The following is a 14,637-nucleotide window of genomic DNA, read 5'->3' on the forward strand; positions in this document are numbered from 1 at the left end:
CATGAGGGATATTGGTCTGTAGTTTTCCTTTTGGGTGATGTCTTTTCCTGGTTTTGGTATTAAGGTTATGCTTGCTTCATAAAATGAGTTAGGGAGGTGCTTGCAAACTTTTAAGATCCCAGTCGCTGTTCACCAAAGGAGGATGTGGAACAATGTTCTTGTGTAATGTGTTATGCCAATTGAGCTGGATGTCCCTTGCGACTATAGTCTCGAGCCCACAAGTCCAACTACTTGCTCCTTCTGGGTAGCTGGCTGTGGCCAAGAGGTGACTACAACCTGACAAGGGACACCTTGTCAACTCTACTATATACCTGGAAATTCTTACAGAACATACAAATACACTTGTACAAACATTGCCAACCCTATACATGGTCTTGGGCACACTTCTCTCTGCGTAGACATACCTAATAGTTCAGCCTATCTTCCCAGCTATCCACCCATATATCGATGTTTGTCTTCACTGACATTGCAGTACTGTATGTATGAAAGGGTTCATCTTTGTTGTCTGTACTGCCCATGTACCTCTCTATGTCTTCTTCTTGCCCTGTGCCACCATGTTAATCACTCACATTTGGTACATTGCCTTCTCTTCACCCAAATCAATACTTGTCTCTACCTATCTAACAGTCTTCCCTTCCCTCCCCTCCTACCCCTGGTAACCAAGAAAGAAAATTTCCTTCCATATATAAACCTTTCTTTGACTTTGTACAGTAATGGATTAATACAGTATTTGTCCTTCTGTGATTGACTTACTTCACTCAACATATAACGTCCTCCAAGTTCATCCATGTTATGTGGTGTTTTGCAGATTCTACATTATTCTTTAGGGTTGTATAGTGTTCCATTGTGTGTATGTATCATAGTTTAGTTATACACTCTTCTGTTGTTGGGCACCTAGGTTGTTTCCATCTTTTGGCTATTGTAAATAGTGCTGCAATGAACATAGGTGTGTATATATCTGTTCTTATCCTGGCTCTCACTTCTTTAGGATATATACCTAGTAATGGAATGGCTGCTAACCAGAAGGCTGGCGGTTCAAACCCACCAGCCACTCCTCGGAAGGAAGGTTGGGCAATCCTACTTCCGTTGTGATACTGCCTCGGAAACCCAAGGAGGGGTCGCTATGAGTCAGGGCTGACTCGATGGCACATAACAACAACAACAACAATGGAATGGCTGGGTCAAATGGTATTTCTAACTCCAACTCTTTAAGGAATTTCCATACTGCTTTCCACAATGGTTGTATCATTTGACAGTCCCACCAGCAGTGTATGAGAGCTCTGGTAGTGTAGTGCCTAAGGCATCTGACTGCTAACCAGAAGGCTGGCAGTTCAAACCTACCAGCTCCTCATCAGAAGGAAGATTGTGCAATCTACTTCCATAGTATACCACTGGGGATGAAAAAAGCCACAGGATACAGGTAAAGGGTGGCAGACAGGACCCACCCCCAGTGACAGGAAAGGAAGGGAACCATCTGGGATGACAAAAGCCACAGGGTAGAGGTGAGGGGTGGCATACAAGACCCACGACCAGAGGCAGGAAATGGAAGGAGCTGCCTGGGATGACAAAAGCCACAGGGTTGAGGTGAGGGGTGGCAGACAGGACCCACCCCCAGAGGCAAGAAAGGGAGGGGAACCATCAGGGATGACAAAAGCCACAGGATCCAGGTAAGGGGCAGCAGACAGGTCCCATCCCCAGAGCCAGAAAAGTGAGGGAACCACCTGGGGTGACAAAAGCCGCAGGATCCAGGTAAGGGGCAGCAGACAAGACCCACCACCAGAGGCAGGAAAGGGAGGGAGCCACCTGGGACGACAAAAGCCACAGGATCCAGGTAAGGGGCAGCAGACGGGACCCACCCCTGGAGGCAGGAGAGGGAAGAAACCACTGGGGACGACAGGGCAGCAGGATCCAGGTAGGAATCAGGTAATGGAAAGGCAGAGAGGTTTCCAACAGCTAAGGCAGAGGAACTTGTCTGTCAGTTTGTCATACTGTGGAGGCTTCTGTGTTGTTGTGAGGCTTGAGACTGTACCACCAGTGTTTCAAATCCCAGCAGGGTCACACATGGTGTACAAGTTTTAATGCAGCTTACAGACTGAGATGGGCTAGGAAGAAGGAAAAGGCTATCCACTTCTCAGATAATTGGGCAGGGAAAACCCTATGAATAGAGAAACACTGTCTGATACATTACTGGGCAACTTTATGAATAGCTCGGAAACATTGTCTGATACAGTGCAGGAAGACGAGCCCCTTAGGTCAGAAGGCACTCAAAATACAACTGGGAAAGAGCTGCTTCATCAGAGTAGAACTATTCTTAATGATGAATAAGGTAAAGCTTTCAGGACCTCCATTTGCTTACGTGACATGAATCAAATTGAGGAGAAACAGCTGCAAACATCCATTAATAATTGGAACATGGAATGTACAAAGTATGAATCTAGGACAAATAAAGAAGTACACAGGAATCAGATTGACTACATCTGTGGCAAGAGGTAATGGAAAAGTTCAATATCTTCAGCCAAAACAAGGCCAGGAGCTGATTGTGGAAAAGACCTTCAACTGCTCATATGCAAGTTCAACTTGAAGTTGAAATCAATTAAAACAATCCCCTGAGAACCAAAATATGACCTTGAATATATCCCTCCTGAATTTAGAGCCATTCTAAAGAATAGATTTGATGCATTGAACACCAGTGACCAAAAACTAGAAGAATTGTGGGATGACATCAAAACATCATCCATGAAGAAAGCAAGATGTTATTAAAAATACAAGAAAGAAAGAAAAGACCAAAATGGATGTCAGAAGAGACTCTGAAACTTGCCCTTGAGAGGAGTAGCTAAAGCAAATAAAAGTAATGACAACATGAAAGAGCTGAACAGAAGATTTCAAAGAGCAGCTTGAGCAGACAAACCCAATTACTGTAATGAAATGTGCAAAGACCTGGAATTAGAAAACCAAAAGGCAAGAACATGTTAGGCATTCCTCAAGCTGAAAGAAATGAGGAAATAAATTAAGCCTCGAGATGCAATATTGAAGGATTCTATGGGCAAAATATTGAATGATGCAGGAAGCATCAAAAGAATACATCCTTTTCCAGGGAAAAGGATCATGGAGTTGGCACAGGACCGGGTAGTATTTCATTCTGCTGTGTATAGGGTCACTATGAGTTGGAAATGACTTGATCACACCTAACAATAACAACAACAACAACAACACCTTGGAAACCCAGGATGGGTCACTATGAGTCAGATCTGACTCAGTGGCAGTGAGTTTGGTTTTCTTTGGTTTGTTCTTGTTGAATTTTGTTACTAGTGCTGGGGCAAAATGGTATCTCATTGTTGTTTTGATTTCTATCTCTCTAATGGCTAATGACTGTGAGCATTTCCTCATATGTTTATTGGCCACCTGAATATCCTCTTTGGTAAAGCGTCTATTCATGTCTTCTGCCCATTTTTTAATTTGTCTTTTTGTTGTTGAGGTGTTGGAGTTTTCTATAAATTTTAGAAATACGTAGTTTGTCAGATATGTCATTGCTGGACATTTTTTCCTAATCAGTAGATTCTCTTTTGACTCTTTTGGAGCAGTCTTTGGAAGCACATAACAATTTAATTTTTAGAAGGTCACATTCATCTACTTTATCTTCTTATGTTTGTGCATTCTGGGTTGTGGTTGATAGTCTATCTATGCCATATGTTAAGCTGAACCAAACTCACTGCCGTGGAGTGGGCTCTAACTCATAGAGACACCTCCTTGGGTTTCTGAGGTGGATGCCATGTATTAGGGACCCTAAATTTGCCCCTATTTTTTTCTTGAGGAGCCTTATAGTTTTAGGTTTCACGTTTAAGTGTCTGATCCATCTGGAGCTAGTTTTTATGTATGATGTCAGGTACAGATTGTTTCATTTTTCTGAAAATGGATATCCAGTTTTGCCCACACCATTTATTAAACAGACAATCTCTTCCCCATTTAGTGGATTTCGGCCCTTTGTCAAAGATCAGCTGACTATAGGTAGATGGATTTTTTTCTGGGTTCTCAATTCTATCTCATTGGTCTATGTGTCTGTTCTTGTACCAGTATCAAGCAGTTTTGACTATTGTGGTTGTATAGAAGGTTTTAAGATCCAGGAGTGTGAGACTCCTACTTTGTTCTTCTTCAATAATGCTTTGCTTATCCAAGGTCTCTTTTCTCTCCTTATAAAGTTAATAATTGGTTTTTCCATATCCTTAAAGAATGTTGATGGGATCTGCATTGGGATTGCATTGAATGTATACATTGTTTTGGGTAGAATTGACATTTTCATATTTCTTATCCATGAGCATGGTATGTTCTTCCATTTTTGTAGAGCTGTTATGGTTTCCTGGAGTAATGATTTGTGGTTTTCTTTGTACATGTCTGTTCTGGTTACCTAGTGCCACTCTGACAAGAATATACCACAAGGGGATGGCCTTAACAAACAGGAGTTTATTCTTACAATTTGGAGGCTTTAAGTCCAAGTTCAAAGTGCCAGGCTCTAGGGGCTTTAGCTCTGACTCTTGCTCCCGGCCTGCTGAAGCTAGAGGCATCTCTTCACTCAGGCAGCTAGTGGTTGCTGAGGCTAACAAGCCCAAGATGGACAAATAAAATGACACAGTCTTGATGTTACCAAACCACATGGTAGGCCATTGATTCAAGTCCATTGAAAGTCATGATGGGATCGGCAGAGCATGGCAGGCTGCTGAACGAATTGGCTACATGCAGGGTGCAAGTGTACCATAAGCTAGAGACCATTCCCAAAACTGTTTCTTAAATGCAGGAAGAAGATCACATCCCTAAAGCAGCTTCTTAGCTGCTCCAGTACATTCCACCATGTAGTTAATTACCAATATCACCATGGGGAATAACTACATTCGGCTGCCCAGCCAAGTTAACACACAAACATAACCACCACAGCATCTTTTGTGTCCCTGGTAAGATACATTCCCAAGTATTTTATTTTTTTGGTAGCTATTGTAAATGGTACTGATTTCCTTATTTCTTTTTCAGCATTCTCTTTGCTGGTGTAGAGGAATCCAACTGATTTTTGGATGTTGATCTTGTATCCTGCCACTATGCTAAATCTCTCAATTAGTTCCAGTAGATTTTTTGCTGAGTCTCTTAGGTTTTCTGAGTATAGGATCATATCATCAGCAAATAGGGATAGTTTGACTTATTCCTTATCAATTTAGATGCCTTTGACTTCCCTTTCTTGCCTTATCGCCCTGGTTAGGACTTCCAATACAATGTTGAATATAAATGATTAAAGAGGTTGTCTGGTTCTCAATCCCAAGGATAATGGTTTCAGTTTCTCTACATTGAGAATAATGTTGGCTGTTGGTTTTGCATATATGCCCTATATTACATTGAGGAATGTCCCTTCTGTTCCTCTTTTGCTCAGAGTTTTGATCAGGAATGGGTATTGGACTTTATCAGATGCCTTTTCTCCATCAATTGACATGATCATGTGGTTCTTTTCCTTTGTTTTATTTATGTGGTGGATGACATTGATTGTTTTTCTAATGTTGAACCATCCTTGCATACCTGATATGAACCCCACTTGGTCATAATGAATTATATTTTTGATATGTTGTTGGAGTAATGAATTATATTTTTGATATGTTGTTGGAGTCTGTTTGCTAGGATTTTGTTGAAAATTTTTGCATCTATATTCGTGACAGATATTGGTCTGTAGTTTTCCTTTTTCGTGATGTCTTTGTCTGGTTTTGGTATCACGGTTGTGCTTGCTACATAAAATGAATTTGGGAGGATTCCATCCTTTTCTTTGTTTTGGAATAGTTTGAGTAGGATTTGTGTCAGTTCTTCTCTGAATGTTTGGTAGAAGTCTCCAGTGAGACCATCTGGGCCATCAGGGCTGTAAATCTTTACAGAAGTAGATTACCTCATCTTCCTCCCATGAAGTAGCTGGTGGGTTTGAACCATCAGCCTTCTGGTTAGCAGCCAAATGCCTTATCCATTACATGACCAGAGCTTCTTTTCATACATGCACACCTACTCCCAATTACTAGGTGTGATGTTTGCCATGGGCCTTCTATATTGGCCTAAATAGTCTCTCTTCTGAAAAACTCATCTGTCTGTCTATTTATCTAATCTATTTGTCTATTTCATATTACATTGTCCATGAGAGAATTAATATTATGCAGAGACAATTCCATTGCTTATTCTTTTAATCACCAAAAGAAAAATTATATATTATACACTTTTAAATGATTTCTTCAAGGGTCAAAGATATTTTAATAACTATGTCAGGATTAACTAGATACTTCTGTCATCTTTGTGGCTTCTTGTTATTAGGTGACATCCAGTTGGATTCACCTTATAGTGATCCTGTGTACAACAGAAGGAATCATTGCCCAGTCCTGCCCCATCTTCAGAATCGTAGCCATGGTTGAACATCGTAGCGGCCACTGTATCAATCCATTTCATTGAGGATCTTCCCTTTTTTCACTGACCCTCTACTTTACCTTGAATGATATCCTTCTCCAGGGCCTACTTTTCATTCTTCTAGCAGTTCATGGATCTTCAGTGTTCTTCATCAATATGAGTTCAAATGCATCAATTCTTCTTCAGTCTACCTTATTCATTACTCATTTTTCACATGCATATGAGGCTATTGAAAATACCATGGCTTGAGTCATGCACACTTTAGTCTTCAGAGTGATGTATTTGCTCTCTAACGCTTTAGAGAAGTCTTTTGCAGAAGATTTGGCCAATGCAATATTTCATATGGTTTCTTACCTTTTGCTTCCATGGCATCAGTTGTTGTGAATCCAAGTAAAATGAAATCCTTGACAACTTCAATCTTTTCTCCATTTATCATTACCTTCATTGGTCCAGTTGTGAAGACTTTTTTCTTTATGTTGAAGTATTACATACTTTGATCTTCATCAGTAAGTACTTCAAGTCTTCTTCCAATTGTAATACCACATTCTTATTCATATAGTCCAGCTTCTCAGATTATTTGCTCAGCATACAGATTGAATAAGTATGGCAGAGGACAACCCTGATTCACACCCTTCCTGATTTTAAACCATGCAATAGCCCCTTGTTCTGTTCAAATGGATGTCTCTTGGTCCATGTCTAGGTTCCTTATGAGCACAATTTGGTGTTCTGGAATTCCCATTCTTCACAATGTTATCCATAATTTGTTTTGATCCACACAGTTGAATGTCTTTGCATAATTAATAAAACACAGGTAAACAGCTTTCTGGTGTTCTTTGTTTTCAGCCATGATCTGACACTAGCAATGATAGCCCTTATTTCACACCCTCTTCTGAATCTAGCTTGAATTTCTGACAATTCCCTGTTGACGTACTACTGTTACCACTTTTGAATTATATTAAGCAAAATTTTGCTTGTACGTGATAATAATGGTATGGTTTGATAATTTTCCTATTTTCTTCTATCAGTTTTCTTCAGAATGGGCACAAATATAAATCCCTTCCAGTCAGTTAGTTGGTCAGGCTATCTTCCAAAATTTTTGTATAAATGCCTCCAGCAGTGCATCATTTGTTGAAACATCTTAATGGGTATTCTATCAATTCCTGAACGCTTGTTTTTCAGCAATTCCTTCAGTGCAGCTTGAACTTCTTTTTTCGGTACCATTAGTTCTTGATCATATGCTTCATCCCGAAGTGGCTGAACATCAACCAATTCTTTTTGTTATGGTGATTGTATTCCTTCCATCTTCTTTTGTTGTTTCCTGCATCATTCAATATTTTGCCCATAGAATCCTACAATATTGCAATTCAAGGCTTGAGTTATTTCTTTAGTTCTTCTAGCTTGAGAAATGCTGAGTGTGTTCTTCTCCTTTGATTGTCCAATTCCAGGTCTTTGCACTTTTCCTTATAATACTTTACTTTGTCCTCTTGAGCTGACCTTTGAAATATTCTGTTTACCTCTTTTACGTCATCATTTCTTTCATTCACTTTAGCTACTCTCTATTCAAGAGCAAGTTTCAGAGTCTCTTTCTACATATTACTTTCCTGCCTTTTTAATGACCTTTTGCTTTCTTCATGTATGTTCTTGATGTCATCCCACCTCTTCTGGTCTTCGGTCACTGGTATTCAGTGCATCAAATCTATTCTTCAGATGGTCTCCAAATTCATTTGGGCTATACTCAAGGTCGTATTTTCGCTCTGGTGGACTTGTTTTAATTTTCTTCAGTTTCAATTTAAACTTTCAAAAGAGCAATTGATAGTCCTTTCCACAGTCCACCCCTGGCCTTTTTGTAACTGATGATATTGAGCTTCTCCATCATCTCTTTCCACAGATGTAATTGGTTTGATTCCTGTGTATTCTATCTGGAGAAATCTATATGCACAGTCCCCATTTATGTTGTTTTAAAGAGGTATTTGCAGTGAATAAGTTGTTGGTCTTGAAGAATTGTACCACACCATCTCCAGTGTCCTTTCTATCACGAAGCCCATATTTTTTACCTACTTATGCTTCTTGTTTGTTTCCAACTTTCACATTCTACTCACCAGTAATTATCTTTATATCCTGATTGTTTCATCAATTTCAGATTGCAGGGGTAAAAATCTTCAATTTCTTTAGCTTTAGCTTTAGTGATTGGTGTGTAAGTTTGAACTATAGTCATATTGTTTTTCCATGTAGGCATATGTATATTATCATATCACTGACAGCATTGTACTTCAGGATAAATCTTGAAAGTTCTTTTTGGCAATGAATGTGACTCCATTCCTCTTTAATTTGTCATCCCAGCATAGTAGACCATCTGCTTATTTTATTCAAAATGTCCAATACCAGACCATTTCAGCTCACTAATGCCTAGGTTATTGATCTTTATGAGTTCCGTTTCATTTTTTACATTTCTAGTTCCTAGATTCATACTCTATATATTCCGTGTTCCAATTATTAATGGATGTATGCAGCTGTTTCTTCTCATTTTGAGTCATGCCACATCAGCAAATGATGGTCCCAAAAGCTTTACTCCATCCATGTCATTAAGATTGACTCTACTTTGAGGAGGTAGCACTTCTGCAGTCATATTTTGACTGCCTCCAGCCTGAGGAGCTCATCTTCTGGCACTATATCAGATGGTGTTTTCCTGATATTCATAAAATTTTCAGTGGCCAATTTTTTGAGAAGTAGACCTGGCCACATCCTTCTCCCTATCTTGTCTTTGTTTGGAAACACCACCAAAACCTCTCTACCTTGGGTGACCCTGTTGGTATTTGAAATACCAGTGGCATAGTTTCCAGCACCACAACAACATGCAAGACTCCACAGTAGGATAAAGTGACAGACTTATATATAATTTTAATCCTACATTAAACTTGGCATGAGACAAGTAAATTAACCACAATCATTTAAATTCATCTTTCCTAAATGATTTCTTATTTTAGAAATTGCTTTACCACTATTAAAGTCACCTCTTGGTTAACATGATTCATGACTTCATTGAAGAGCTTGATTCATTTTCTCAAAGTGAGCACTCAGATTTTGAAACAGAACATCCCTAGCATCCCAAAAGTCCCCATCGTGTCTCCTCCTAGTCACTGCCCCGTACATGTACACCCATGGATGTCATTGTATGAACCATTCAATACCATAAATTAATTTTGAACTACATGCAAGTGTAATCATATTGTGAGTGTACTCTTTTGTGTCTGGCATCTTTAACTTGACATTATTTTTTGAAGGATTCAGTCATACTTTTGTATAGTTGTGGGTTTTTTTTTAATAGTTGTAGATTTTTTGCTCTCATTGTTGTAACATATTCCACAGTGAGAATAAATCACTGTTTATCCATTTTACTATTGATGGACATTCATGTAGTTTAGGCCATAAAATCAGTCTTCAGTGAACATTCTAGTGCATATTTTTTGATAGATAAGATGTTTCTTGGTTTCTAAACTATTGCCTTTATTTTCATAAAAATCAGTTTTGTTTAGTCTCTTGAATTTATGATCAAAAATATAAAACTCAGTGCAATTATTACTTCATTTATACATTTTGGGATGCTCCATGTGATTTGTGTCACATGACTTACATATATTTATATACAAAAACATGAAGTAGATAGACCTTCACTTAACACTTCAATCTATTCTGTTGGTATATTTCTGGACAAAGATTACTGGAATATATGTATTCTGCTTTAGTAGAGAGGGCCAAATAATTTTCCAGAATGTGCTAATTTTTACACTGTTACTAACGGTGTCTGAGAGTTGCAGATCCTCCACATACTTTCTAATACTTGGTTCTGTCTGTTAGATGTGTAGTGGTATTGCACTGAAGTTTTAATTTTCATTTCTAATTTATTGCATGTTGACTAATAGAAATTAATCCTCTCAACAACAGAAGCTCAATTTTTATGTTAAGAGCTACTATAAAGAGACTTTCCTCTACTGCTCTTTTTCTAGGGAGACAACATATCCAGGTGGCTGCTCCCTACTGGCTATAATTCATGGTACTTTTTAGCCATATACAAAAGATACCTTACCACAAGGCCTCCTGCCATGTGACTAATTCAGATCTGGTCATCTAAAAGTGAATTTGCTTTGTATAAATATATTTAGCCCAAAGATGTTTCCTTGGTTTCTAAAGTATTTCCTTGATTTTTGTAAAAATCAGACTTATTTGCTACCTTGAATTTATAATAAAAAATGTAAAATTTAGTACAATTATTACTTCATTTATACATTTTGAGATGCTCCAGGTTATTTTTATTTGTATAGCTTATATATACACAAAAGCACAAGCAACAGTAGATAGAACTTCACTCAACTGAAATTTTTAAATAACAAATGAGCTATGGAACAGTTCCACTCTTATAACACGTGACGTTGTCATAAATCAGAACTGACTCAATGGCATTGAGTTTTTGGTTTAATGAGCTTTTAAGAAACTAATATTGTGAAAATAAGAATACTTAAAAATTTTATATTAAATTTACTTTATATTAAATTATACTTTAAAAATTATATTTAGTTAGCCATTAGGATCCATGGAGTCATGATTTATTTATACTAAAATCCTGAATGATTATGAAGTAGGCAAATGATCTTTATTGCTGTCATTTTGCCCTCTGCTATGGATGGTATTTATCTATATCCAGCTACTTCTCATCTCACAATGTAGTTCCTTCTACTTGTGTTGTCTCTGGTAGACTGGGAAAGGACTTAGCTATATTCAGCTACACAGAATGATGAAATAAGCACTTTATATTTTGCTTATCTTTTCCTTGATGGTACATTTATTGACATTGATTTGAAAGAAGCAAAATAAACTGCCTAATAGCAAACAGATACTTTAAAATGCAAAGGATTTGATGTCAAATATTACCAAGCAGGAACCCTACCTTCTCAGTACTATGGCAGTTAATACATTGTAAGGAGCTGGGAACATCCATGGCATATACCCACTTCTATTTTTACAGGTCCTGCACTGCTGTGTTTGTGGCTCAAGCACATACACCCAACAGAGTCACTACATACTGACCCTGGCTGACTTGTCATCCACGGAGTATGACCCTTTTTTGCCACTGGCAAATGTTAAGAATTCTGAGCCAGTCCGATATCCTTCATCAGTGGAACTGGGTAACCTGCTTACTGTGGAAGCAGGTGAGTACTCTTCAGAATATAAATTCTTACAAGCAGAATAAGGAAAGATTGTAGCCATATGTCCATGCTTGCTTTGTTATTAAAAAAAAAAAAAATCTAGTTGTTGAAATCCTGGTTTCCAGAATCCTTTATGATGATAAACTCTGCCTTCCTTTTTTCTTCTTTTCTACATGATTTCCTCCTTCTCTTTCTTTTCCCATCTTAGTAATCCAAAGATTTTTTTATTATTGAGAGTCTACCTAAGTCAGACCTCTGGAAACAAAAAAATACTCACTTCCTATCTCCAGGAAGCTTTATATCTAATGAGAGAGACAGAATTAATATAGAAGGACTAATTTTTGTACCTGTAGTGACATGGGAGCTTTCCAAGCCAGAATTAGAAGGGTGGGCGGGCTTTGAAAGGAGTTATTAGAGTATTCCAGACTAGCAGAGCATTGTGACAAGAGAGATGGGAATTGACATGCTACAATGTGAAGATTATTCTACTCTGAGCAGAAAGTTCATTTTTGGGTATGGTGGGTATTGTCAGGACTCTCCAGAATGACAACACCTATCTCTGGACCTTGAAATGAGCATCAAAATGTACATGTGTTGCACTTCTGGTAAGATGGAGGAATAGGCAGATAAGCTACACAGACCCTCTTCAACAAAGAAAAGAGAAACCAGTTGACAAGAGATAACAGAAGATAATCCCAGAACCCTGAGCTTTGAAAGGGATGCATACAGAAGTGGATTTGGCACCAACTAGTGGAAAAACCTCAATTAAAACAGTGAGTATGGAGATTGTTAGAGCAGTGGACTGTCAGCTACTCTGATGGGACCAACAGCCTGAATATTTACAGGTGATGTTGTAAGAACTGACTTAAAGATCAGCCCTGGTTGGCAAGGGCTGCAGGGACAACTGTGCTAGTGGCCTATGACTAAGAAGGGAAATAGCAAGGAGGGAGACAACCTGAGCTGTGGATTTTTGGCTGTCTGGCAGCCATTTTGATTGTTTACAAGCGGTGGCCATTTTGGATATTTAAAGTGACCAAGGATGCAGCAATTTTGAATGTTTACAATTTTTAGCTATATTGGATTTTAAAGTGACAAGATTCTCATTCAGATTCCAGGGACCTTAAGAATAGGCTCCATTTGCCAAGGACAGCAGGGACATATGGGAGGCTGACAATGGGAAAGGAGACAGGTGGTGAGTGTACAAGTGCTGCCAATTAGCAAAGAGAGGAGCAAAGTACCCTGCTTATGTAAATAACATCCAAACAAAACAAAACAAAACAAAATTGCAGGCAAGTCACTTCAACATACAATCACCAGTTAAATATAAACACAAAAAGGTCACAATGCCTCAGAAACAACAGAGCATCAAAGTCCACACAAAGAAGCAAGATAATCCAGGAGAAACAAGTGACCAGGATATAGACCCAAAACACATCCTTGAGGAAAAAGCAGCATTGGAAATCCCTGATAAGGAATTCAAAAGAATTGTATTTAGGTACCTTCAATGGATTGAGAGAAAGATCAAGGAAAACACTGACAAAATGGAGGAAAACAGAAAAAAAACCTACAACAATTGCAAAAGACAATACAAGAACAAAATGACAAAATAAATGAAAAATTAGAAATAATACAAAATCTACACACAGAAATCCAGAAGATTAATATTAAATTTTCAGAAATATATAACTCATTGAACGGGCCAAGGAGTAGAATTGAATCAATGGAAGAGAGAACTAGTGAGACAGAATACTTCTTTAGAAAGGGATCAATCAGAAAAAAAGATCAAAATGAAAAAAGCCCAAGGTTCATGTGGGATACCATCAAAAGGAACAACCTACATGTAATCGGAATTCCAGAACAGGAAGAGACAAATAAAACCACAGAGAAAATTGTCAGAGACTTGTTGGAAAAGAATTTCCTTGGTATGATGAAAGATGAGAACATATCCATTCAAGAAGTCCAGCAAACTCCAAACAGGATAGACCCCAAAAGAAAATCACCAAGATATATATCATCATCAAACTCACCCAAACCAAAGACAAAGAATCCTGAAAGCAGCACAGGAAAAACGAAAAGGGGCAACTGATAAGACTAAGCTCAGATTTCTTGGCAGAAACCATGCAGGTGAGAAGACAATGGGATGTTATGTATAAAACCTTGAAAGAGAAAAATTTCCAACCAAGAATTAATACACCCAGCAAAATTGTCTCTTAAATATGATAGTGAAATTAGGACATTTCCAGATAAGCAGAAATTAAGGGAATTTGTTAAAAACAGACTAACCTTACAAGAGATGCTAAAAGCAGTTCTTGAGACAGAGAACCAACAGCCACAAACAGCAACCAACCATTAACACACGTGATGACATAACCCAGAAACCAACCCAGGTATAGAAGTATCCAAAGTAAATGGGCCTACACGATTGTAAACAGTGAATCAGAGCCATCCATTGACAAATGAGGACAACTACAAACCAAAAAGAGGGTAAAAAAAAAAAAAGGTGTAGTTACAGAATTTCTAAACTGTAGGGAAGTCAAGACAACCACAAGATAGAATGGAGTGTTCTAAACTTGGGAAGAAAATTATAAATCACCTCAAAGAAAAATCATACACCTTCACATCAAAGTGAAAAAGAGGACCGGCACAAATATTTAGCAAATACTAAAACAATAGCAACAAGGGAAGTAATAATATGATTCATAAACAAAATGAGCTCAGCACAGAAAATTATATGGAACAAAGAAATCAGGAGCACCACGAAAAAGCACATAACAAAATGACAGAAACAAATTCATACTTGTTGATAATTACTTATCTGACAGGGACTTATCTCTAAAATTTGTAGAAAACTCTTAACACCTCAACAACAAAAAGATTAACAATCCAATTTAAAAATGGGTAGAAGACATGAATAGACACTTCACCAAAGAGGATATTCAGGTGACCAGCAAGAGATCACTAAAAAGAAAAGAAGAGAAGACCAAAGTGGATGACAGAAGAGACTCTGAACCTTGCCCTTGAG

General features: G+C 38.1%; 1 protein-coding gene across 1 annotated transcript in view; it reads left to right on the forward strand.

Moving 5' to 3' along the window:
- RALGAPA2 (Ral GTPase activating protein catalytic subunit alpha 2) overlaps positions 1-14,637 on the forward strand; it is a 479,248-nt gene that overhangs the window by 246,655 nt on the left and 217,956 nt on the right. The window contains 1 exon segment of the mRNA XM_042781969.1: positions 11,435-11,618. Within this exon segment, the coding sequence (XP_042637903.1) occupies positions 11,435-11,618 (184 nt within the window).

This window comes from Orycteropus afer, unplaced genomic scaffold, assembly GCF_000298275.1.
Source record: "Orycteropus afer afer isolate SDZICR_OR568_19922 unplaced genomic scaffold, OryAfe1.0 scaffold00208, whole genome shotgun sequence".
Taxonomy (NCBI): Eukaryota; Metazoa; Chordata; class Mammalia; order Tubulidentata; family Orycteropodidae; genus Orycteropus; species Orycteropus afer.